Below are 26,814 nucleotides of genomic sequence, written 5' to 3' on the forward strand. Positions count from 1 at the left end.
CTTCATTTTTTTCGTTAAAGAATGGATGGTTGCATGGATTGATGGAGTTGGAGTTCAACCAATAATTCTAATTTTTTGGACTTAAAATGCCTTTTTCTTCTGTATAAAAACTTTAGTAAGTGCTATTGAGTTGACAGAAGTTGAATACTTACAGGTTGTTTCACACATTTTAATCGTTTTACATATATGAATTTCTGTTTTTTGAATTGCAGAAAGGAGGTGGAACTATTGATTTGGAGCCTTATCTTACTCAATCATCGACAGCGGAGCCTACCCTCGCTCCCATGGCAGTGGAACGGACAACGACTACTAGGGCTGCAACATCAGTTGGTTTGGGTCTGTTTTGAGTTTATTGTCATTTATTTGGCAATGTTTTGATAGCGAATTTTGATATGTCAATATAATGTGTAATTGTTTTGGGTTGAGCTGGTAATTATGCTGGATTAGATTGGTTTGGTTTTGGTGCTTCTCTGACGGAACACTGCTTTTTTTAGAAATTTTGAATGTAATATGAGACTACATTTAGTTTAATTGAACACTGCATCTAGTCTAATTACTAGACGTGTGGCATTTGGTTTGGTTTATCCGATATTCTCCAGAATTTCACTTGCATCTGGTTTTGTTGCATATGTTTGCTTGCATTTGATGGCAGTAGCAGACTGTTTGGTTTTGTGAGATTTGATGGCAGTTTGGTCTGTTCTTGGTGTTGATTTAAGATTGTTCCTGTTGTGCTGATGTTAATTGCAGGTGCTTGAATCAGCTAGGGTTGCTGGTTTATTCAGATGGTTGACTCAGGCGTTGTTACTGGTTAATTCAGGTGGCTGACTCAAGTTGTTCATTTAATGTTAGGAAGCAAATTAAGAATTAATGAAGTATTCATTTAACTATAATTTTTGTAGTTATATTATTTCATAACTGAATTATAATCTATGATACTTTTGAACAAATTAGAGAATTTTTAAATATGAATTAAATATGTGTGTGTATGTACATTTTGCTATTTATATAATAATTTAAAGAATATATTTCAATTCCCACAAAAATAATGGCTCCAATTTCAATAATTCCCGCCAAATAATTAAATTTTTTTAATTTACCACCAAAGTATATCTTAAAGAAATTTTAGTTATTCTTGCTAGATTTAACAAAAATAATTTGTAGGATTAAATTTAATTAAAATAATTAAATAATTTTATTATTCCAATTAAAAATGTCATGTTTATACGACAGACAATAGTCATGAATGGGAAGTATTCGTTACATGTTTTTCCTTGGGATTTCAGGCAAATGAAAAAAAGATTGAGAATGATTTCAAGAGGACAGGTGGATGATAAGTATTCATTTTTGTATATTTGGCTAATGTCCTCATTAGTGGATTTTTATGGTATTGATCTTTTTTTTTTTTTAATTTTCAATTAGTTGCAGCCCTAGAGGAAGAGCAGGCTGATCAAATTGATTTGTCTTGTTTTTGGGGCAATCTACGACACGATGACCGTGATAATGCTCGTGACTGCTGGAAACTTTCTGATGTAAATAACTTTAGAGTTCGTAGCAAGCATTTTTGTTATGACAAAACAAAGGTTCCCCCATATTTTGTTTATTTGTTATTTATGGTACTTATTTATGGTATTTATATATCCTGCATAGGCTAGGTAGACAGGTTATGATGTAGTTTGGTTGGCTCTTCTTGTGCTTTGTGCAATTTGTAACTGCAGATACCTGCGGGAAAACATTTAATGGATCTTGTTGCTGTTGATTGGTTCAAAGACACAAAGAGAATGGACCATGTAACTAGGCATCAAAGCTGTGCTGCACAAGTAACTATTCTTCTCTTTTTTATTTTTCCTTTTCCATTGACGGATTAGAAGAAAATACTGCCTGTGAGATACTGTAATGTAAATAACTTCTCATGGTTCATTGAATCTATAACACACTGACCCTCTTCTAAAAAATGTAGGTTGCTTCTGAAAAAGGGCTTTTCTCACTGATCTTTAATCTTCAAGTAAGTTTGTTTCATTTCAGAAGGTATTAAGTTTCAAACTTATTGTATTGGGAGGTTGTATAGTTGTAACCTAAGCATCTGCAGGTTCCTGGTTCAACACATTATAGTATGGTATTTTATTTTGTCACAAGGCAATTGGCTATGGGATCACTTTTGCAACGGTTTGTTGATGGCGATGATGAGTTTCGCAATAGTAGGTTGAAACTTATTCCATCTGTTCCTAAGGTATCCATCTTGGCCTTCATGTATTAGGACTATATTAATGTATACTTACCCTTTACTGCATGGTACACTTCAATTTGTCCAAAGAAGGCATGCATTTAGGTGAAAATGTATTGATGGGTTGTACCTTCAAACTTCATGTCCTTTTTACCCTCTTGAATTTGTTTTGCACTTGTTCTTGATTTTAAGCACTGAATCATGCAGGGGTCATGGATCGTGCGTCAGAGTGTTGGAAGCACCCCTTGTTCGTTAGGGAAAGCGGTTGATTGTAACTATATTCGCAGTCCCAAGTACTTAGAAGTAAATGCTCTTGGAATTTCTATAGTACATGAGATGTTCATCTTTCAAATAGCATCCGATACCATTAACATGGTTTAACATTGTTCATCTTTCTGTAGATTGATGTTGACATTGGTTCTTCTACCGTTGCTAATGGAGTTTTGGGCCTTGTAATTGCTGTAATTACGACATTGGTGGTTGACATGGCTTTCCTTGTACAGGTATGTATGATTGTTTTTTTCCCCCACTTCTAAATGGACACAAGGGAAAAGACATGATTTTGAGATATTGCACTGCAATTTGCATTTTTGCATACTTGAATGTTCTCAGAATGGTATAATGCTTCGTGTGTGTCTTCTTTATCTTGCTCTTCTGTATGCAGGCAAATACTGCAGATGAATTACCGGAGCGGCTGATTGGTGCTGTAGGTGTTTCTCATATAGAACTCAAGTCTGCTGTTGTCCCAAAGTTGGAACCAGAGATATCATGACTGTGGTTTCATTTCACCTCAACTGTGTTTTTTTTTTAATTAAAAAAAATCATTTGTTTTAGGTATATACATACATGTATTTTGATTCGATTTTCATTGTAATTTCTCATTTACTTCGAATGAAAGTCATTGGTGTTTTCGAATGGGGATTTTGCATTAAAAAATGAACAATAGTGAATAGGAAATTTCCTGATTCTTTAGTTACTATTTTTGGTACGAGTGTAATTAGTAGTAAAGTTGGTTTCTACTCGCAAACAAGTAAACTGCTCGATTCCCGAGTGGTATCAACCAGTTTCCAACTTTTTAATATACACTAATTGTTCTTGTTTAAGAGATACTACTATTAAAACTCAACAGCTAACAAAATTACTCAAAAAAGATGATTTTTCTTATGATGCTGTGAAGAAAATTACGGGTTTACTTCTCTCCACGAGATCTATAACATGGTTTTGACTTCACGAAATTCTTTTAATTTAAAGCATGCTGGTGTGAGAAGGTCAGTTTGACTGATTGATTCTTCAAAAATATTCTTATTCTGATATTGTCACAAATGTTATGCTGTTTCGGCTAATGATCTCCTATTAGGAGAGGTTAGAAATCAAATGCTTAAAAGACCGATTGAACGAATAATACAGAAAATTTAAGCAGAATCTAATCGAATATTGCATGAAACATGAAACATCAATTCAAGTCCTTTCTTAAACGGAGAATGCATCAAACAAAATCTAAAGTGTCTTGCACGTCTGTAGCATGAGCAAAAAATTGTAAATATGTAGAACCAAATTATTCAAGTACAGAAGAACGAGCAAGCTGAATCATGTATTAGAGATTGGCCTGGTTCGGGATAGCTTCTTCACTATACCTGAATAATTTGCTAAATAGCACCAAAACTTAATTGATACTTACCATTTCATTGAACAATTTTTTTATGGTGTCATTGAGGTTGCCTTCCCAACATCCTTCATCATCATCATCTTTTTCTTCTTCGGTGACGTTCACTTTGTTTAGCATTGGTGTGTCTAAGACTCCTTGAGAGAAGATCTTCATTTTTGGACACTGTCTCACAACTACTTGTTTCAAGGACGGGAATTCAAGAGCGTAATTACCCAAACAAAAGCTTGTTAGGCTTGGCAAACAATCAAGTCCTAAGTACTCCAATTCCTCGAAACCATTGCAATCTTTCGCTTCTTCTCCAACCTGCGATTGTATGATTTCTTCTATCATTTTGCAATCAGCTATCTTCATTCTTCCGAGATTAACCAGATTTTTAGATGCTGAGAGCGTCAACACATTTATCAACCCGTGACACTTCGATACTTCCAGTCCCCACATATTTTCCAAATGCCACGAAGGTGGTACTAATTTTTGCAACTTACTACATTCCGATATTTCTAGACTTCCCAAGTTTGCAAACGCTTTGTTGGATTCGTCATTTTCCTTCCAGATATGCTGCACTTTGTGTAATCCAGATAGTGTTAACCAACTCAATTTAGGGAATGCAACCTGAAAATCAACAAAATTAATTAAGTTGTAAATGAAAATATGTATCCAATCTCTGGAGTCTTCCCCTGCATATTTTATGGACAAGATTAATCACGGCATTTTATATTTTTTTTCCAAATTAGTATGCTTTGCAGTAGGATCCCAAATATAAGTATCAAATCGATTACCCTTTGAAACACATAAATGAAATCTGATCCTAAATCCAATATGAATTAACACGCATAATTAATATAGTTCATCACCTCATGTCACTAGGCATCTAATTAATTTGAGACATTTTAATAATTTATACTATAAAGTTAGTTAATAACTGCGGTTATATTGTTAAATCATATATAAATTAAGACGACATGCAAAAAGATGAGTCATTAAATTTGATTTGATTCTAATGAAATTACATCTATGCGAACGAAAGTGATGGGAATAATCATCATCATCATAATAATAATAATAATAATAATAATAATAATCACCTTTTCATCGAAGAGAGGTTGTAGTTGATGAGCCAGCAAGAAGTTCTCTTCTGATGTTAATTTCTGAGGTTCCTTGTTATCTGTTGTCACGTGCACTACAGATGTAGAATTGGATATGAATGTTTCCTTATCAGGGCAATTCTCAATAGTTAGATAGTCCAACTCAGGCAGTTCAATTATATTCCCAGTGAAGTTGCAGAATCTTTTGAGTTTTGGAAGATCAATGAGCCTTAGATTGGAAAGCTTAGGAAACATGGGGCCTATATGTTCTTCCTTGGCATTTAGCTCTTCCAAATGAAGCACCTCTTCTAGTGAATCACAATTCGTCACTGTCAGGTATTGCAAATTGTTCAAGCACCGTAGCAGATTGGCAGGAATAGCACTCGACATATTCGTGCAGTCATCCACCACCAGGTCACTTAAATTGTTGAAGAAGCTGACAGGCAGTGCTTGGCCATGCCATATTTCTTGCAAACGTGGAAAATGCGAGAGTTGCAAATACTCTATATCACGGAATCCAATCTGCACAAACCAAAACTATTGCACTGGATATATACAATTTTTTTTAAAGGCATTAGATATATATATATATACACACACACACACATTAAACTTACATGTTTTGTGTTTTAACTTCTAAAACTACATATACAAGGTAGGTGTATATGTTTAAATGTGCAAGCGTAGGGGAGATGCATGAACAATTTGGGTGAATCGATTAACACAGACCATCTTTTTGTAACATATTTTTAAATGTGCAAGTGCAAGGGAGATGCATAAGCAATTTGGACGAATCGATTAACACATACCATTTCTTCGTAGCCCTTTTGTATAAAGGAATTAAGGTTATCGCCTTCCCGATGGTACAATTCACCCTCTTCCTTTTTACTAACTTGCACTTTGCATGGCTTTGGAATGGATAAGATTCCGTGAGAAAAAGTCTTCATGTTCGGACAATGTGTCACAGAAACTCGTTCCAGTGATGGGAATTCAAGAGTATAATTCTCCAAACAAAAGCTGGTAAGCCTTGGTAAATCATCAAGTATCAAAACTTTTAATTTACTGAAAGCAATATGATTCTCCTTCGCTTCTTCTCCAACATGTCTTATGATTTCTTCTAATTTTGTGCACTTCGATACATTAAGATTCACCAGACTACTAGGAATTCCAACCTGAAAATAAGCAAAAGTGTGTGTATATTAAAAAAGTAAAAATGTAAGAATATCATTCAACTAGGTTCAAAGTATGTTTAATCATACAATTATACGTTTTATAAACATAACAAACCATGAAATGTCTACTAGATAATTTTTTATTAAACAAAAAAAGCAACAAGATAAATAAATAAATAAAAGCCAGATAAACAAAGATAATAAAAATGCATTTACACTATTTACTATTGGGAACGTAGAAAGAATTTAAGGCAATTTCTAAATATTTTAGACTTATTTTGCATCTTGATATCAGTTTTTAAGCATAAATTTACAAATTTCAACTATTCCTTTTAGGGAAAAAAAATTCAACCAAAATGCCGCTTTTTCCCTTTTCCTTGGTCCCTTTTTTTATGTACATTTAAAAATGGAAAAAAAAAATTGGAAAAGACTTCCCAATATTGTCAATAAGGGACTGCTGCTGTAAAGTGGATCTTTATTAAGTACTTCCAGACTCAAGGAAATTTCTTTACAATCACGGGTCAGTTGTAAATAATCATGAATTTGTGGTTAATTAATGGCATAATCAATTCGTAACTAAACAAGAGATATTAATTAAATTTGAAGACTTTTATTTTCTTTTTTTCTTTTTCCAATCGAAATGTGAAGAATTAAGGAAAAGAGAAATATATAGATGAATTTGTGAACCTATAAGATGAGTGACGATCCTTTAATTTTTGAAAATCGTACTTATTAAGATATGAGCAAAAACTATTTAATTGAATTATATTATGCTGTTGAATCGTGTTTAAAAAATTTATATTGTTGATTCTAATGCTGACGAACCTAAAAACTGGACCTAAAACGTAGATTTCAGAGTGGTGGTTCGAAGTACGATACTTGAAATAAATAATCAGTGGCTGAATATCATTTGTAAACAAAAAATGGTTAAAATATTGTTGGATGTAATTTGAAAAAAAAAAAAAAAGATTCGAAATGAATACACTCAAATATCTCCAAATTCTTCAATTTGCTGAAAGACTCCAAAGCAAGCTGGTGGTGCCATATTCTTCTCAAATTATCCATCGACCTAATACGTAATACCTCCAAACTAGGAAGTCGTACCTGGCAGTTAAAGATTAAATAACTAATTAATCAATTAATGGCATAATCAATTGATAACTAAATTAGAGGCGGATATTAACTAAATTTGAAGAAGACTCACGGAAAAGACAAATTAAATATTATGACTAAAATTAATTTTTTTTATTAAAAAAAAAACCTTTTCGTCAAAGAGAGGAGGAGGTTGCATTTCAGAATGAATGGTGTCTTCTGGTGAGCTCGTAGAGATGAATCTTAACATATTACTGCAACTCTGAATCTCGAGCTTTAGCAAAGAAGGGAATTCAACGACTAAATCTGAATGAATATGTCCCGTATTGGCAAAGCTTGTTAGTTCATAAAGCGCTTCTAGCTGCAGGGAGTGTAGCTTAGGAAAAACCTTTAATTCAATCAACTTTCCTTCATCTCTTTCTGACCACCCCGTGGTGTCGACTACCCCTTCCATTGAATCACAAAGCCTTATCTCAAGATGTTGGAGTTGCATCAGACGATTACAATTCCCCACGTACAGCTTTGTTAAATTTTGACAACAGTACATTCCTTGATTATGATCGGCCCATAATTTTTTCATGTTTCTTAAGTCCCAGAGATTCAATTCCTCTAAGCTCGGAAGAATAACCTGCAAAGAAAACCCGTACATTTTTGTTCCTTCAAGTACAACCGTCTAGTATAATATTCTTTTGATGATCGAAGATTAATCGTGATAATAAATTAATCAATTAATTATTGAACAGAAAATTATCACCTTTGGAGCAGTATCATCATCAGCAATGATTTCGTTGAATCCCAAAGAAGTTGTTGGTTTCTCCCTGTCGGGTCCTATAAACAAACAAAAACAATATACATAATTAATCTTTGTCGTTGTCTTTTTTTTTTCAAAATAATTGAGGCGAAGTCCATAAATCCACCAACACTTAACTTCAACACTTACCAACCATCATTTCCAGATCATGGCAAAAAGCCACTTTGACCTTTTGAAGCCGCAGTAGGTTTTTGGCTATGGAGAATGAGAAAAGATGCTTTAATTTGTGACAGGATTGTACTCCTATAATCCTTAAGTTGCTGAAAGATTGATCTTCTGTGAGTTGGCTGTCACATATTGTCTCCAAATTGTTCAAATTGCGAAGAGACAATGACACCAGCAAGGGGAAGACTTTGCGACGAACCCGTCCAACTGAACCGACAATATGCAAAATCTCAGAACAACTTTCTACAGAAAGATGCTTCAATCGTGGAAAACCTTCCCCATCATCTAATTCATGAACAACATTCTGAACACCCTTCAGTTCGTTTAGATGGATCTCTTCGGCTTCCTTCAGCAACATTTTCGTCCCATAATTCTCCAAAAGAGTGCTAACATTTTCTAGCCCATGGAGCCCCACCAATCTTGATGTTTCAGAATTAACGGGCCAAATGCGCCACCACGCTTCTCCTATACATATCTTATAGCTTTGCAATTCCACAGAGACCCAATCCTGCGGCAGAATTTGGGCATCCGGAACTTGTATATTCAAAGTAGTTAGCTTTGACAGCCCCTTCAATTCAGCAAGACTGGCGTTACTTCCTCCTTCAACCTTATCCCACTGCGAAAAGCTGTCACCCATATATAGTTCTTCCAATCGAGAAAATTTTGATATGACATTTGGTGCTATCACTACAAGGCTCCTACAATTGCTCAAATCTAGCAATTGTAACCGCGTCAATTGTCCAATTTCAAGCGGTAACTGCTTAATGTCGGAACCTCGAAAGCTAAGAATCTCTAATTTCTTTAGCTGTCCAATTGCCGCTATATCTTCTAGTTGGCACCAGTCTAAACACAATGTTTGAAGGTTAATGAGGCGACCAAGTGATGAAGGTAATGAAGAGAAAGGAATTCTAGTAAGAGTTAAAACTTTGAGTTCTTCTGTCCCTTCAAAAAAGAGGTCTGAAATTTGCATTGAGCTATAACGCTTTGAAAACAACAAAAGTAACTGGAGACGGGGACATCCCAACCTTTCGGGAAGCTCTTGAATATCTCTCTGGGGTAATGAAATGGCAATTGGATCTTTCCGTATTGTCTCTTCCATCTTTTTCTCCACGTCATCAACATTTGGAATATTAAACATGCGCTCCCCTGCAGCAATTGATACAGCAACAACATGAATGACGTCATGCATTTTAACTTCATCTTCAGCATCACCGTCCAACAATAAGCATGAAGATTTGAGATTGTCGATCAACCGATGCACTCTACTCCTTGCTTCTTCCAATGTGTAAACATTTTCAAACAAACCCCAACCCACGCCATATCTCAATAAGCCAGAAACTTGTATCGCATGACCTTCACTGTACAGACCACAAAGACGGAACAGAGGTTTTGCCTCCGCACTTTCCAAAAAGTCGTAACTCAATTTTATGGAGGTGTACACATTTGCTTTCATGCCATGAATTTCTCTTGCATGCGATCTTCTTAGCTGATTCAATGCATCTTGCCAAAAGTAACGCTCCTTATTTTTCAGAGCATTTGCAACTGTACTCAGTGCAACAGGCAAACCTCCGCATTTTTCAACGATCTCATTTGCTGTACTTTGAAAATCAGATATTTTAGTTGAATCACCCACTATCTTCTCAAATAACTGCAATGCTTCTTCTTTCGATAAAGCATCGATCCAGAAAATTTTCTGACAATTCATATCATTGCACAATAAATCTCCACTTCTAGACGTCAATATTATTGTGCATCTTCTCTGATCATCCTCTCTATCTTTCTCATCAACATCCCCAGAAGGAATTCCAACTTCATCGAACTTCAGTTCTCTCCAAATGTTATCCAATATAATCAGGACCCGCTTCTCTTTCTTCAATACTCGACGTAGTCGATTTGCTCTGTCGAATATATTCTCATTCAACTCAAACTTTATGCCTAAATCAGAAGCAAGTTTGTCTTGAATTTTCTGATGATCTGGGTTCTCTGTTATCTCAGCCATAGCGACCTTATCGAACCACTTATCTTCCATCACTTGCTTTGCAACTTGCTTTACGAGCGTGGTTTTACCCACGCCGCCCATCCCGTAGACCCCAATTATGTTGAGCTTATCATCCCTCAACGCCTCCATAACATCTTGAAATACTTTCATTCTTGAGTCAAAGGCCTCGAAATCTTTCACTTGCATGTGTTCTACCAGCTTTGGAGTAGGACGGTGGGAAACATTGGAGAAGTTGCCTTTTCCCATGAGACTAGCTGCAGCTTCTGCGGCCTTTGCTGCTTGTCTACTGAGCTTGTAACGAGAGATCAAGTTTGGGCACAATCCTTTGAAACAGAACTTCTTAGCTCTATCTTCATCATCTGTGATGGATTTTGCAGCGCCCTGAGTGAATTCCTTGACGCTATTAAGCCAGTCTGCAACATCCTCATAAATCTCATCTCCTTGTTGAGTAGCCTGATGAACGGGTATTTCCACCCTTTCTCTTTGATGTCCCAGCTGCTTCACTTGAACTTTTAGGCCATCTATGTAGCTCTGGTACTTGAACACATAAGATATCTGCCGTTTAAGCGGTTTGTACAGTGACTTTGCACCTTCTGATACAACGCCGGTTAAAAAAGCCAGACACGCTTCTACAGCCATTGCCTGTTGCTTAACGATATATATGTAGTTTTTGGCTGTTTAAAAAAAAAAAATGGATTCAAATAAATTAAATGAACTAGAGGGGAAGAAAAAGAAAGAAACGACAACAAACAACCTTTTAGAGAAAGGTTTGACGGGCCTGAATGGAAAACCAACAACTTTTTGAAGAAAGAAAGCTTTGGAAGATAGATGCAAATTAACCGTTGATAATACTACATAAGAACACAGAAGTTAACAATAAACAGTAACTTAAAACTCAAGAAAATTAAATGACGAGATTAAGACAAACAAGGGATAGTTTTTGTTGGACATTAAGAAACAACTGCTATCAAGATCAAGGATTAGAAATTATGCTATTAAAAGAAGTTATTAAAGGATTTAGAACAAGTTTACCTCTTTAATTATCTAGGATCAGAGTTTATGAGCTTCACTATTGGCCTTGGATGTATAAGAAAAACTTTAATGAGCAAAAGATCACTCTTAACTGCGGAGGAATGTGAGTAAAGAGTTTATGGGAGTAAAGCAATACAATTGAATTGTAAAAGAACCAAGACTTAAGCGTGCGTCCCGTGTTTTGTTTTATTATATAAACAGAACATATGTTCATTTTTAACAAATTGATCAATAACTCTATTCGCTATTTAATTAATAATGTAATCAATTTTAAGAGAATATAATAATAATCCTTCAATGCATAAATTTAGAATTAGATTTTTTTTTACTTTTTATTTAAATGTAAATCTCAGTGGAAAATTATAAAAATTTAGAGATAAAATTTTTCAATCACCAAACGGAAAAACAGGGGAATGAAAACAGAGGAATCTTGTTTTACTTTTTTTTTCTTTTTAAACCTTAACTCTTGTTCTTATATAAATAATCTTGTTCTGATGATAGTGCTCTTGACTGCAGGAAAATTTCTAATGGAAACAACTCAATTTCGGAAGATTAGCTCAGTTTTGCAAGCGATGAATTTATTCAATTGACTCTGTACTTGAACTCGTTGGATTGGTTGATTTATGATTGACTGAATTTCAATTCGGCCTAAAAGATCTTTAACCAAAGTTTAATAGCTATCATCTACTCCTTAAAAACAAATATGTATCTTTTTTAGATTTGACTGAATTTGAACTTGCTGGATTGGTTTTTTTTTAGATTATTAAAATTTGGAATATTTTTTTTTCCTTGCTTTCTTTTGTTGGAGGATTAGAGATTTTGGTATTACCAGAAAGGTTTCAAGGGTCTGAGTAGAAACCTATAATCTTTTGAAAAACTTTGTTTTTTTTTTTTTTTAATTTTTTGGGGAAAAGGATGCAAATTAACCAAATGGAAATAATAAGAGCACAGGCTTTAACAATGAACAATAACTTAAAACTCATGCAAAATAAATTCAATATTAAAACAAACCAGAGAAATTTTTTTCTTGAAAAGTAGATGGAAATTATGAAAGAACAGATGTCAAGATCAAGGATCAGGGATTCTACTACCCAAAAAAAATAAAAAATAAAATTAAAGGATTTAGAAAATGTGCACCTAGAGTTGGTGAGCTTCTCTCTCTATTCACTTGAATATTTAAGAACAACTTGAAAGAGGAAAAAGATCACTGGTAACTGCTGAGGAATGTGTGAGAAAAGAGTTGACGAGAGAAATAACAATGACTTGCAGAAGAAAAACCATTAATCAAGCACACCTTTTTATATCCTGTATTTGGTTATTGTTGCCCTCTTGACGCATGTATAGAATAATTACGTGCATTTTTTTTAATCCGCATGCACTTTAATGATTAGTGCTCCTTTCATAAAGCAGATACCGGAAACACACAAATATCATTTGAGAGAGAAACTAAACAGCAAATCATCAAAGTAAGATCAATAATATATGACTTGGTTAATGCATATTCAAGAACAAAAACAAAAACAAATAAATAAATAAATGGAGAAGGTTTGATTTTGTACTGCCAACGCTGCTTTTTTGTTATTTCATTTGTTCTTTCCACAAATGATGCTTGGTTATAATTAAGTTCCACATGGCCGTTACTTACAAACTGTGTTTGTGTTAACAGAAACGTGAAATTCACATCACACAAAATTACACTATCAATTCTTAAGAGAACATAATAATAATCACTCAACGCATAAGGGTAAATTTAGAATTACATTTTGAAATTGATAAAATGTTTTTTATGGGATTTCAGGCAAACCAAAACAAAAAAAATTTCAATAAAGAGCTAGTTGTTGAAATTGATTTATCTTGTCTTTCAGGCTATCTTGTGACGTGACGATATATAATGTTCGTGAATGCTAGAAAATTTCTAATGCAAACAACTCAATTTGGGATGATAAGCTTAATTTTGCAAATGACGAATGTAAATAACTTGTTTTGATTAATTGAATTTGTAATACTCTTACCCTATTCTAAAATTTGGAGGTTGCTTGAGAAAAAAAGGGTATTTCTCACTCATCTTCAATCCTCAAGTAAAATTAGGTAAAAAGCAAATCTAAAAAATCACAAACGAATTAACAAAAAAAGAAAAAAAAAAACAACATTGATCTTGAGACAAGTGATATTTAAACAGAGAATTCTTTATTCTTTTTTACTTGCCCCCCCCCCCCCGGGGCTCGAGGATTAAAGTCTTTGCTATTAACAGAGAGGCTTTAAGAGTCTGAATAAAAACCCGTGCTTTTTTTAAAAAACCACTTTTTTTTTCTTTTTTCTTTTTTTTTGGGAAGATATATTCAAATTAACCAAAGCTAGTAATAAGAGCACAGACCTTACAAATGAACAATAACTTACAACTCAAGCAACATAAATGATAAGATTAAAACAAACCGGAGATATTTTTCTTGGAAAATAGACGGAAATTAAATAAGAACTGCTGTTAAAAGAAGTTATTAGAGGATTTAGGAGCATGTGTACCTCTTTAATTATTTGGGATCAGAGAGTTGATGAGCTCTCTATTCGCCTTGAATATTGAGTAAGAACTGGTATTAAAAGAAATTATTAAGAACAATATTTTAGTGAGCAAAAGATCACTGTTAACTGCAGAGGAGTAAAATGCTGAAAAGAGCAGTAACAATGAATTGCAAAAGAAGAAGACTTAACCAAGCACCCCTTTTATACCCGATTTTTAAGATTTAATTTTGAAGTTCCCAATCAAGAACAAAGACGAAGCTTTAATAAAGCATGCAGTGAGATACAAGAAATGGATCGGGCAAAATACCTTACGAAGCGTTTCATATTTTCTAATGAAATAATTTAGTTGAATTCTTCGACGAATAGATACCTGTTGTGCTAGAATAATTTTGGCACACACATTACTTGTGCCCTGTGAAATTGAAAAGCACACTCATTTACAGAGCTTGTTAGTGGGGAAAAGCTTCGTAAGATGCCTGATAAAAGATAAAGCAAAAGCTTGAATGAAGAATGGCATTTTAGAAAGAAACTAAAGTGCAATCATCAAAGTAGGATCAATAGTGAGTTGATCAGTTATGCTTTTTGTTATTTCAATTGTTCTCTCTTTTTTCAATCTCTCTTTATGTTATAATTGAATAATTGTATAGAAAGTGTGACGGTTGCTGCAGCATTATGAAGTCAAAATTGAGAACGACATTAAATAATCAATCTCTTTATGTATTTACTCGAATGTCTGATAGTGTTCAGACTTGGATTTTCAATAAACACAGATTCGAAATCCAAATAATTGAATAATTGTGTACGTTCAAATTCAGCATTTAATTACTATATAATTAGACATAAATGTGTATATAATTTTACTTTCTAAGAATTAACTTCTACCTTGATTCTAAAAAAATATATATATATAATTTTACAAATAATTTAGTACGGCGTTTGGTAAATGATAACTATTTGAGAATAAGTTTTAAAATGGTTTACTATACAAATCTGGAAAATGAAAATTAAAAGTGTAAAATGTTCACATAATGAAAATTAAAAGTGTAACATGTTCACATACAATGACAAAAATATATTTATTTACTTATTTGTAATTTATTTTGAATATTATTGTTTAAATCATTTTTTTACTTACTAGATTTTTTAAGAGCATTCTATTTTCTTTATTACATATTTAAATAATTTTTTATTAACTATTTTAATTTGCAATAAAATTAACTTCAATATTTTTTTAACTGAAAATTTTGTTATGTAGTTCGTGATATAACAAATACTAACATATTATTAAATTGATTAATAAATTACGTGCAAAAAAGAAAATGCAAAAATTTAATCTTTATATAAACTTTTATGTACAAAAACCGTTGTAATCAAACTAGTTCATAGAAATATAATATTTTATACATGTGTTTAAGAAAAACATATAACTATAATATTATCCACTCATTAAACTTGCAGCACTATTATTTCTAATTCTCTCCATCACTCGACCTACAGGAACATTACTACCATAATTTTCTTCTTGAATTCAACCTCCATTTCCACATCATCAACAAAGCGATCAATTTGCCTTGATAGCCTTTCAACTCCTCCCACTTTCCTCCCTTTTGCAGACACTCTTTTTCTTTTTCTTTCTTTAATAGCTTCAATGGGAACAACCTCATCTATCGACAAGTCCATTCTTCAACTAGAATAGAGTTGGTAGTAGATATTTTAGTACTCTCAAACGATGCCCAAACCGTGTCACCAGTGATTGTTGTATTAAAAAACATTCCATGTAATTTTTCCTCTGACTCTGGGTCGATACCTTTTATGCAAAATCTATTTACTTCAGGAATTTTATACATATGTCGATATCATATTAAAGTGAATTCAGATCCTATATTATTGACATTTAGCCAAAGGTAAAAAATTTTCCTTTTTGTTTGTCCCCCAACTATATAGTCCCATTTTTGGTTATAAGCTCGCAATATGCAAGGGAAATGAAGATCTACTAAAAACTTCCCCATAATATTAAACATTAAACAATATCAACATTTTGTGCATATGGTGCCTCTCCAACAACTTGATGTACATTATGTTGCTCGGTGGAATATGACTACTTATTAATTAATTAGCAAGACTTGCGTTGCGAGTCCATGCTTTTGTTGTTTGGATGGAGGATCTGCCATCCTTATTGTGAAATATGAACTAAATATACACTCACGACATGTCATATGTTGAGTCTGTAGTAGCACGACATGTCATCTGATAAGCATTTGGAACAAAACCGACATGAGCCAAAATGTCGTTCTTTGTTTAAGTAGCTCACGTGTTTGGCATGTGAGCTGAACAAGACTCTTACTCTCAGAAACGACTGAACCAGAAGCCGTTTTGAGCATGCTTATTCAAGACACGTTGCAAGCACGTGGCTGAGGCTGAATCTGTTATGTTAGCGGGAAAAGCCGCTGAGGAAGGCATCCAGAATCAGTTAATAAAGAACTGGAGTTCTGGGTTTTTCACAACAGGGCCAGAAAACAGAGAGAGAGCAGAGAAAGAGGGAATGCGAGAGAGAGAGAGTTCTGAATAGGCTTGTAATCTCCATTTGTGTTTGCTCTCTGTAAACTCTTGAACAAGCAATAAAGTGAAATCACAGAGTTTGTTTCCAGTGGATGTAGGCATCATTCATTTGGTGCTGAACCACTTTAATTCGTGTGTGTTTTGTTCTTGATCTATTTGTTATTCTTGATTCTTAGTAGGTTGACTTCTTCTTGGTTGAATCTTGAGTATAAACCAGTGAGTGAAGTGTTCTTGGGGTGGGTTTAGTCTTGATAGTTAGGGCTTAAACCAAAACACTTTTATTTTAGATGCTTTGTAAGACTTCTGATTTAATGATTGAATGCAGCCAATTAACGAAAGCTTACATATAGTATTATGTAGGTGCTGAGATGTCTGTTCTTGATAAAGTAGATATATTTACACCCAAGCCAACGGAATCAAAGCCTTTTCGTTAATAATATACACGGTAATTGTTTTTGTTAAATTGATTTCTGGCTAACAAGATCTTTTTTTTTTTTTGAAAGGGCTAAAAAGATCTTTGAAAGCATTCAAAGAAGCCGCCGAACTCATAGGAAAGCCATGATTAAATATACGGTGAAGCAAGCGAGCTCGTTTGTTAATCTCTTGATCACTCATAAGCTTTTCTATACGGCTCACGATATCATCCTTTTGAATCGATTTTGATTGATCATCGGATATCATGTCCCCACCTTGAGATGATTGATCACCAATTTGGCATTGTAATGTTGATCACCTCTAATTGGCCATGCTAAAATTGGGAGCCCACAACTAATTGCTTCCATAGTTGAATTCCATCTACAATCAAATAAAAATCCACCCATTGATTGATGACTTAGTATCAATAATTGTGGCGCCCACCCATCTATTATCAATCCCCTTTTAACCAATAAAGTGTTGGCTCCACTGGCAATGGAGTCCCCTTAAGTGGTTTGACTGGGTTTGCTCCCCAGTTCGAGTCGCAGGGAAGTCGCCTTTGTTGGGAGAACCTGTGCCTCTCGGTTCGAGCGGGGACTTCTAGTCTGGGTTGTGGTACGGGCTTAAAGGTGCCTCCCACAGTTGGGGCCCTCCCCAGGATACCTCGTGGTCAAAACCAAAAAAAAAATCAATCCCCTTTTACCGACTTTACTCTCCAAACCACTGGAAAAATAACTGCCTTCTACTGGTCTGTCTAAACCGGTTAAATGACGCGGAGGATCCAATCTACCTGCACTAGTTTGAATTACCCAAATAAACTGTTGATTTGATGCTTCTAAACATTGGCAAGGCTGAATACTCCTCTAAGGTGGGACGCACTTTGGTACCAAATTATATGTATAGCACAGATCTACGTGATTTCAAATCCAACCATTAAGCGATCTCATCTTCAGTCATGTTAGAACTCTGCTGGTTGGTCTCGTCTCACGATCATGAAACGCTGAACCGACCAATTTGTAAAATTGTTTAGGTAACAATGAGCCCACTCCCCACACCGGCTTTCCCATTTGATTGGCTAAATAATTAATAAATGGTCCCTCAAGATCATTACATGTGTTAGAACATCAACGCCATCGATCCCTTCACTTCCTTCATGCAGTGTGGTTGATCATCGGGTTCTAGTGGACCTATTTTCCCTGAACCGGGTGCACTCTGCAGAAGTGGTGGACCACTAGGAGGGGGCCCACAAGGCCTACGTCTAAGATTCGATTCAAATAAAGCCGTATCCTCAGGTACCCCAGGAAGTAAATAGGCCTCCCCTGATTTGACATCTTTGATGCGAGCCTACCACATGGCACACTCTACAATTGTTCAACTAAAATTAATAATATTGTTCTAATTAATTACTCGATAAGCAAATAGTCATAGACAAATCTATCCCTAATCCCACATTTACAAAATAAAGAATTGAAATGAGTTTATGTGGCTTTGAACCCAAGCCCTCAAGCCTAGTGGCTGGATCTTGACCACTTTGACATAATTATTATAACAATTTTTTTTTTCATATTTCACTAAGCATCTTTTGTTATATAATGAGGAAGATAAGTTGACGGAGAAGGGTTCTACTTTTACTAGTAGATGAGATTTAAATTAAGAAGGTTAGTTTTAGATTGTTAAATTTCCTTAGACGATTATTCATGTGAGATGTTTAACATATACTTGAGTTAGTCGGTGCCTAACAATTCTTGTGATACATGAAACCAACCAATATGAAAACCATATGAAGTTGGTAGGATTAGATTAATTTAAATGAAAATAAAAATTAGTTTATGCTATTTATTAATCTTATACTGTTGAAAATTGAAAGTTAATTCTTTAGCCTGTCAATTGGTTCATGACATAATTAAAATATTCAAGTAAATACATTTATCGTTTAACATTAATTTTTCATGCGGTAAAACCAATACTAATTATAGAGTGGAGAGAATAATCTGTAGGGTATACCCCCACCTTTTATTTCATTTCATTTAAAAAAAAAAGAGAGAGAGAGAAAAGTAAAGGCTTGTTCAACATTCAAGTAAAATTAACAAATCTATGATAAAATTACTTCAGAATAAAAATTAAAATGTTTAAAAAAAAAACGGCAACTCGAAAACGACATACAAATACCGCATAGAAGGTTTTCGTCACGAGATATTTTTGGGCTGAGACAACACTTGTATAACTTAGCATATAGCTTGGATGACGGTGAGAATAAGAAGGAAAACGGCACCGCAGACCGAAATGCCAGCCCATGGAGTATTGAAGTAATTTTTTTTCACAATTCAAAGGAGGTTTTGGAACTTACCACAAGGCTGAGTATTTCAACAGTTATGGATGACATAATCCAGCTAAGCAGAAGCTGATCTTGGCGTTTCCACACAGCATATTCTGGATTTTCATGACCTTCAGAGATTGACGAAGTGCCTTCAAATCCAGGTGAAAGAAATTGATCAGGACATAGCTTTGATCCATCGATATAAGACTCAAGTCCATTGCCTCGAACTGAAGAGAGCACCTGATGTTTCCAGATCGTGTAATTTGTACGATCTAATTTGACTGGTGTAGTGAAGGTGAAAGAAGCTATGGCACTGGTATTAGATTGTGAATTTGAGTTCGTTAGAGCCATTGGATCTAGCTCTGATACCAAGTTAAAGAAGCTTTTCCTGTTTGTTTACTCAGAAAGTGAAGGAAAAATACAGAGAAAATTATGTAGCTAGAATGAATCTAAAACCATCTTATTAATCTATATTTGGTTCAATATACAACAATATTTATGCTACTCACTGGAACCTTCTATATGAAACAAACACGTGAACTCAATACAATTCAGCTTAACAAACTTTTAACGGGAAATAACTAAACAGAGCAACGGCTTGCCAGCGTGGCTGCTGACTCAGCAGCCGACTAATCATACTCTGAAAAAAAATCACCAAACAGAAAAACAGGGGAATGAAAAGATAGCCTCCGTTTATCCTCTGTTCTGTTTTCATTGTTATTAAACAAGGGAATGAGAAAAGAGAGCCCCTGTTTCTTCTCTTTTTTGATTTTTTTAATTACTAAACTGGGGAACGCACGGATCACCTCTTGTTGCAAGCGCAAATTCTTGTTTCTACTTTAGTACCTTCTAAATGCTGCATGCATTAAAATTATTCTTACATATGCTAACATAATAGCTACTGTACATGTAAGTTCTTGATAAATCCAAATAACATAATAATTTTAAGAGTTCAAATTTAGAATTTAATTATATATATTTATATAAATCCAATGTGCATATCGGATATTGCATGCTGCAATGATCTCATATGTTTCCTCAATATGACTTAAATATATAGGCCACAACTTGGTTTTGAAGTTAGTCTAAAGCCTTCCCCTTGATTCTAACAAATTCACTAGGGAAGGTTCATATGGATTTTGGGGGAGCTCTATGGCCAATTTTAAAAGTTCAGGGGGGATCAAATGAATTTCAAAACTGCATGGGTTATCTATTTCAGTCAGAGGATAGTGGAATTCCCTGAAATTTATCCTTTTTATTAAATTAATCTTCCTCCTTTCCTCTGTGGACCTTTGCTATGTGTGTTATTGGCGTCCAAATGACGATGGGAATTATGGTAAGGTTCTTGCTTCCCCACTTCTTGAAATTAAATATATCTTTTCTGGCACTAGAAATTTCCACATGCTGTGTTTTGTTATTGTTTGGGAGAAATACGTCAACGAGACCAGGCGTGGTGAGCAGATATCTGATAGCAGAGTTCCGCGAACCGGTGTGTTCCGTAAAAGCCTGGTGCGCGGAGGAACAGGAGCAGAAGTATCCCGCTCGTCCACGAACACGTCATCCGCGAGGCCAATTTCCCGTAAGAGGCATAAGGTCATTCCGGCTAGAGGTCGAGAGGCGAGGAGACCCGGTCGACGGCAGTTGGCAAGACATGCTCCCCAGCCCGAGAATCTAGGCACGACAGCCACGCTTTCCCCAGAACTGTGGCGTAACACGCAAAATCTCACGGAACCACGACAACCACGCTTTCCCCAGAACCGTGGCGTAACACGCAAGATCTCACAGAACCACGACAGCCACGCTTTCCCCAGAACCGTGGCGTAACACGCGAGATCCCACGTTTGCCCATAACGCAGCAGTCAGAGTCCCATACCGTCTCGAAAAAAGCGGAAAACTGGGATTCAGGGGAGGCCTATAAAAAGGTAGCCAACGAAGGTAAAAGGGTTAGCATTTTTAAGATTAGAAAAGAAATAAAAAAAGCCATAAGACCTGTGGCAAGCGTTCCCCGAACCTTGATATCTGAATTGAGCGTCGGAGGGTTTGCGCCGGGAAAACAACCGGCGTACTCTGACTTGTCTGTGTGCGCAGGAACCTCTGGAGAAGAAGCCTCACGAGGAGACCTCCTGGTCGTGAAGAAGTTGATCGGGCAGAGATCCTGGTCGTAGAACGAGGAGACCCGGAATCCCGCATCAACATTTTGGCGCCGTCTGTGGGGAACAGAGCAAAAAGCTTCTGTTGATAGCAAGAGGAGGGGCGAAGCAAGTGAAAAGCAATGGAGACATGAGGAAGTAGTGGACAAGGGGGTGATAGGAGGCCTAACGATTCCGTGACGCTGAGGGAGATAGTCAGTGAAGCACGGGAAAAAGTCATGTTCGACCGGATGGAACGGGTGGAAAAGCAGATGGAGACCTTGACAACCATCCTAGATGAGCTGCGGAGCGAGCGAAGTATAATCCAAGAGGGAAGGGGGAGAGGCGGTGGAGTGGCACCAGGTCCCGATAGTGCGGGGAGAAGTCAAACCACCGGGAGATTTGGTGGTGAGAGAGGTAACGTACCTCTGCGGGGAGAATTTCATAGAGAAAGAGAGCGGTCCCCGGCAAGGCAGACTGGCGACGAGGACGATGGAGTGGTGAATGCAGAGGAAACGAAGTTGAGACAACACTTGCATGATGTAGAGCAAGAGCGGGATCAAGTTGCAGCACGTGACCCTGGTCGTGCAGTGCAGCTGGAGGAGGAAGTGCGCAGACTAGCGCAGATAATCGACGACATGCAAGGAAGGAACAGAGCCCCTGGTTGGAGGATAATGCTAGACGGAGAATCACCGCTCGCAGCAGAGATCATGAGGGCAGTTATTCCGAGAGATTTCCGCCTCCCAGACCTCAGATACTCGGGAAGAACTGATCCGTTGGTGCACATAGAGCGCTTCAACGACATAACTGGGGTACAAGGATTATCTCAATCCCAAAGGTGCAGAGTGTTCCCACTATCCCTTGAGGGACGTGCACGAGAATGGTACAGGAAACTTCCTCGGGGCAACATTAAAACCTTCGAGCAGATGTGCCAGGAATTCGCGGAGCAGTTCAGTGGGGCAATGGCGCCGGAAGATGACATGATGGAGCTGAAAAGCATGAAACAGGGGGAGCAAGAAACCCTTCGGGAATTCATCAAGAGGTTTCATCGGGCTGTCCTCGACTTGGGAGCCTTCAACCACCCTCAGGCGTTAAGGGGATTGAAAGAAGGGGTGAAGATAGGAAGGCTGTGGTACAATTTGAGAAGCCCAGCTATTCAAACGTATGCAGCCGCATACGAACAGGCTAAGAGAGACATCGAGATTGAAGAGGAGAAGGCTGCACGGATTAAGACAGACCAGTTACAAGGGTTGGGGAGGAAAGAGAAGAAAGCATTACCGGGGAATGGGCCGATCAGGAGGAGGGACCACCAGGCCTCCGGTAGCGGAGCAGGAGGTCGGGTAGCCGCTTACCATTCTCATCAAAGGCCACCACAGTATCAGCGCAGCAGGGCGCAACCTCCTCGTTCCCCAGTTAGGGAGCCTTGGAGAAGACATGAGTCGGCATCTGGTGGTCTCCATCAACACCCCCACGGTAGCAGAGCGAGCAGACCAGAAGTACTTCCACCGCCCCCAACTCAGAGCGGGGCAAACGGAGAAAGAGTAGTGCACCTGATCGACCAGAACCCGGACTATGGGCGGTACACTTCCTTGAAGATGTCCCTGGATGAGGTGTACGAGGCCATAAAGGATCGAGGGCTGTTGCACCTCCCTACACCAATAACAAAGCTACCCAACAGGAGGGATAGAGGGCGTTATTGTAAGTTCCATGGCACCCATGGCCATACCACAGCAGAGTGTAGAGATCTCAAGACCCAGGTCGAAGATTTGGTGAGAAATCGGTACCTGGACGAGTTTATGGATGGGACTTTCCCGATGGGGGCCGCAACAGGTGAAGGGGAGCAGAGTGGCGGAAACGTGAGGCACGAGCAGCCTGCAGTAAGGGTGATCGCCGGGGGCCCGACATTGGCCGGAGATTCCAACAGATCGAGAAAAAATTATGCTAGGTACGCCATGACCAGTAAAGAGGTACTCCTCAACACCCCAGCAGCCAAACGAGCAAGGGTCAGGCAAGTGCCAATCATGTGGACGGATGAGGATGAGGAAGGGATTCTATACCCCCACGAGGACGCTTTAGTCATCAAGGCTACTATCGCTAGCAAGAAGTTTGACCGGATACTGATTGATACAGGGAGCTCAGTTGATGTGTTATTTAAGTCAACCCTGGAAGAGATGGGAATAGCCGACCGGAAGTTGGAATACACCAATACCTCCTTGAAGGGGTTCGGAGGAGGGAAGCTGGTCCCTCTGGGCGTGGTCGAGCTGCCTATCACAATTGGGAGCTCCCCGACAGAAAGAACAATGATACTGGACTTTGTCGTAGTGGATGAGGAAGGTCCTTACCAGATGATCTTAGGTCGGCCATTTTTAAGGATGAGCAAAGCGGTGTTGTCCAACCATTATCTGGCCCTGAAGTACCGGGTGAATGGGGTAGTAGGAGTGGTACGAGGAGACCAGAGGATCGCAAGAAGCTGCTACTCCTCGGCAGCAAGGGAAGCAATGCAGATAACATCCCTCGATACCCGAGTGGAAAGCAGGAAGGGCAGACAAGAACCTGTAGAGGATCTGGAAACAGTAAGCCTGGGACCAAAGAACCCGGAAAAGACGATCAGAATCGGGTCGAGACTTAGGGGAGGGCAAAAGCAGGAGTTGGTGAAATGCTTACAGGCTCATGCTGATGTGTTTGCTTGGACACATGAAGACATGCCAGGGATTGACCCTGAGGTAGCATGTCATAAGCTGGCAATAAAGAAAGGTGCTCGGGCAGTAAGGCAGAAGAGGAGGTGCTTCAACCAGGAGAGGTATGAGGCTATAAATGGCGAGGTGGAGAAGCTCCTGAGAGCAGGGTTCATTCGGGAAGTCAGTTACCCTGAGTGAATATCGAATGTGGTGTTGGTAAAGAAGGCAAACGGCGAGTGGAGGATGTGTGTGGATTTCACAGACCTCAATAAGGCGTGCCCAAAAGACAGCTTCCCTTTACCAAAGATCGATCAGCTGGTAGATTCAACGGCTGGACATGATCTGCTCAGCTTCATGGACGCGTTCTCGGGATACAACCAGATCCCCATGTACGGGCAGGATGAGGAGAGCACGGCTTTCATCACTAACCAAGGTTTGTTCTGTTACAGGGTAATGCCATTCGGTCTCAAAAATGCGGGGGCCACCTATCAAAGGCTGGTGAACAAAGTCTTTAAGCCGTTGATTGGGAAAACCATGGAGGTGTACGTGGATGACATGATCACCAAGTCCAAAATCCCGGAGGAACATGTCAGACACCTCGAGGAGACATTCGAGCTTTTGAGGAAGTATAAGATGAAGCTCAACCCGGAGAAGTGTGCTTTTGGGGTCGAGTCAGGGAAATTCCTTGGATTCATGGTGAGCCATAGGGGGATTGAAGCAAATCCCGAGAAAATCCAGGCGATTGTGCAAATGACGTCTCCTCATAACCTGAAGGAGATGCAGAGCCTCACGGGGAGGTTGGCGGCGTTGAGCAGATTCATATCCAAGGCTACAGATAAGTGTCAGCCATTCTTTCAAGTAATAAGGAGGGGAAAGAAAACAGAATGGACCCCAGAATGCGAGGAAGCCTTGCGGAACTTGAAGCAATACTTGCAGCAAGCTCCGCTGCTGTCCACACCGAGGGATGGGGACATGTTGTATCTGTATTTGGCGGTATCGGATCGGGCCGTCAGTTCTATTCTGGTGAGAGAGGAAGAAGGAGTTCAGTATCCGATATACTACACCAGCAAAGCCCTGCTCGACGCTGAGACCAGATACCCACCGTTGGAAAAATGGGCACTTGCCCTTGTGGTTGCTGCTCGGAAGTTGAGGCCATATTTTCAAGCATTCCCGGTTTCGGTAGTAACAAACCAGCCATTGCGTCAAACTCTGCACAAGCCAGATGCCTCTGGTCGGCTCGTCAAGTGGGCTGTAGAGCTGAGCGAGTTCGACATAGACTATAAACCCCGCGCAGCGATAAAAGCCCAGGCAATGGCTGATTTCGTAGCCGAATTCACAGAGCCCGAAGTATGCTTAGATCAACAAGATGCAGATATAGGCAATGACGAAACTCAAGTATGGCAGATGTCTGTGGATAGGTCATCAGGGGAGCGGGGTTCAGGAGCAGGGATTGTCTTGGAAGGCCCAGAGGGGGAGGAGATCTCTTATGCTGTAAAGTTGGAGTTTGCAGCCACGAATAACCAGGCAGAGTATGAAGCCTTGATAGCAGGTCTGGAATTAGCTAAGGCCGTGAAAGCAAACAGAGTTAAGATCAGAACTGATTCCTAGCTGGTTGCAAATCATGTCAGTGAAAGATTCCAACCAAGAGAGGAGAAGATGGAGCAGTACCTGAAGATAGTCAGGCAGATGATGGGGAAGTTTGAAGCAGTGGAGGTAATACAAATCCCCAGGGAGCAGAATAGTCGAGCAGACATTTTGGCTAGGATGGCAGCAGTAGCCGACCCAAAAATGCCAAAGTCGGTTCCTCTGGAGGTGAAGTCCAGCCCAAGTATTGGTCAGAATTTGGGGGTGTTGCGGATAGAACAAAAATGCTCGTGGAGGGATCCGATAGTTTCATACCTTAGGGACGGGGTATTACCACCAGATAAGGTGCGAGCTCGCAAGCTTAGAGCCCAGGCCTCGAGATACACGATGATTGATGGGGTACTGTATCGGCGAGGATATACACTATCGATTACTTCACGAAGTGGATAGAGGTAGAAGCCCTTAGCAGGATCACAGAGTCGAGCAGACATTTTGGCTAGGATGGCAGCAGTAGCCGACCCAAAAATGCCAAAGTCGGTTCCTCTGGAGGTGAAGTCCAGCCCAAGTATTGGTCAGAATTTGGGGGTGTTGCGGATAGAACAAAAATGCTCGTGGAGGGATCCGATAGTTTCATACCTTAGGGACGGGGTATTACCACCAGATAAGGTGCGAGCTCGCAAGCTTAGAGCCCAGGCCTCGAGATACACGATGATTGATGGGGTACTGTATCGGCGAGGATATACACTATCGATTACTTCACGAAGTGGATAGAGGTAGAAGCCCTTAGCAGGATCACAGAGAAGAAAACAACGGACTTCGTGTGGAGAAACCTGGTCTGTCGATACGGGATCCCTTATGCCTTGGTAACGGATAATGGCAGGCAGTTCGATAATCACAGCTTCAGGGATTTCTGCCAGAACCTCGGGATAGAGCTGAAGTATTGCTCGCCTGCTCACCCTCAATCGAACGGACAAGTAGAAGCAGCCAACAAGACCATCAAGAGGCTTTTGAAAACCAGGCTTGGAGCAAAAAAGGGTGCGTGGGTTGACGAGCTGTCAGGTGTGCTATGGGCATACAGAACAACCCACAAAACAGCAACTGGGGAGACACCGTTCGCTTTGGCTTTCGGACATGAAGCGGTCGTGCCGGCCGAGATAGGAACGACCACACACCGGACAAATCATTTCAATGAGCAGGAGAACGACGAGCAGATATGTTTGAATCTTGATCTGCTAACGGAAAGGAGGGAGCAAGCAGCCGAGCGATCGGTCATTTACCAACAGAGGGTTGCTCGGTATTATAACCAGAAGGTGAACATACGGCAATTCAGGGTCGGAGACTGGGTACTGAGAAGAGTGAATCAGAGCACCAAAGAC

At 38.5% G+C, this 26,814-nt stretch overlaps 2 protein-coding genes and 1 pseudogene across 2 annotated transcripts; 1 reads left to right on the forward strand and 2 right to left on the reverse strand.

Moving 5' to 3' along the window:
- Nucleotides 1-212: 212 nt before the first annotated feature.
- LOC112098531 (protein ENHANCED DISEASE RESISTANCE 2-like) lies at nucleotides 213-3,193 on the forward strand. Its single transcript, XM_024185115.1, has 9 exons — nucleotides 213-336; nucleotides 748-817; nucleotides 1,420-1,580; nucleotides 1,710-1,817; nucleotides 1,958-2,002; nucleotides 2,087-2,227; nucleotides 2,429-2,524; nucleotides 2,623-2,724; nucleotides 2,886-3,193. Exons 4-9 carry the CDS (start codon nucleotides 1,737-1,739, stop codon nucleotides 2,991-2,993), a joined length of 573 nt encoding a protein of 190 aa, XP_024040883.1. The 5' UTR covers nucleotides 213-336; nucleotides 748-817; nucleotides 1,420-1,580; nucleotides 1,710-1,736; the 3' UTR covers nucleotides 2,994-3,193.
- A 525-nt stretch (nucleotides 3,194-3,718) lies between these two features.
- On the reverse strand, nucleotides 3,719-10,881 carry LOC18042804 (disease resistance protein At4g27190). Its single transcript, XM_006432552.2, has 9 exons — nucleotides 8,174-10,881; nucleotides 7,988-8,061; nucleotides 7,403-7,861; nucleotides 7,125-7,245; nucleotides 7,021-7,040; nucleotides 5,779-6,141; nucleotides 4,970-5,491; nucleotides 3,900-4,496; nucleotides 3,719-3,736 (listed from the first exon to the last, which is right to left on the reverse strand). Exons 1-9 carry the CDS (start codon nucleotides 10,845-10,847, stop codon nucleotides 3,719-3,721), a joined length of 4,848 nt encoding a protein of 1,615 aa, XP_006432615.2. The 5' UTR covers nucleotides 10,848-10,881.
- A 5,909-nt stretch (nucleotides 10,882-16,790) lies between these two features.
- Nucleotides 16,791-20,645, reverse strand: LOC112098080 (annotated as a pseudogene).
- Between the last annotated feature and the right edge of the window lie 6,169 nt (nucleotides 20,646-26,814).

Source organism: Citrus clementina, unplaced genomic scaffold (assembly GCF_000493195.1).
Source record: "Citrus clementina cultivar Clemenules unplaced genomic scaffold, Citrus_clementina_v1.0 scaffold_5, whole genome shotgun sequence".
Lineage (NCBI taxonomy): Eukaryota > Viridiplantae > Streptophyta > Magnoliopsida > Sapindales > Rutaceae > Citrus > Citrus x clementina.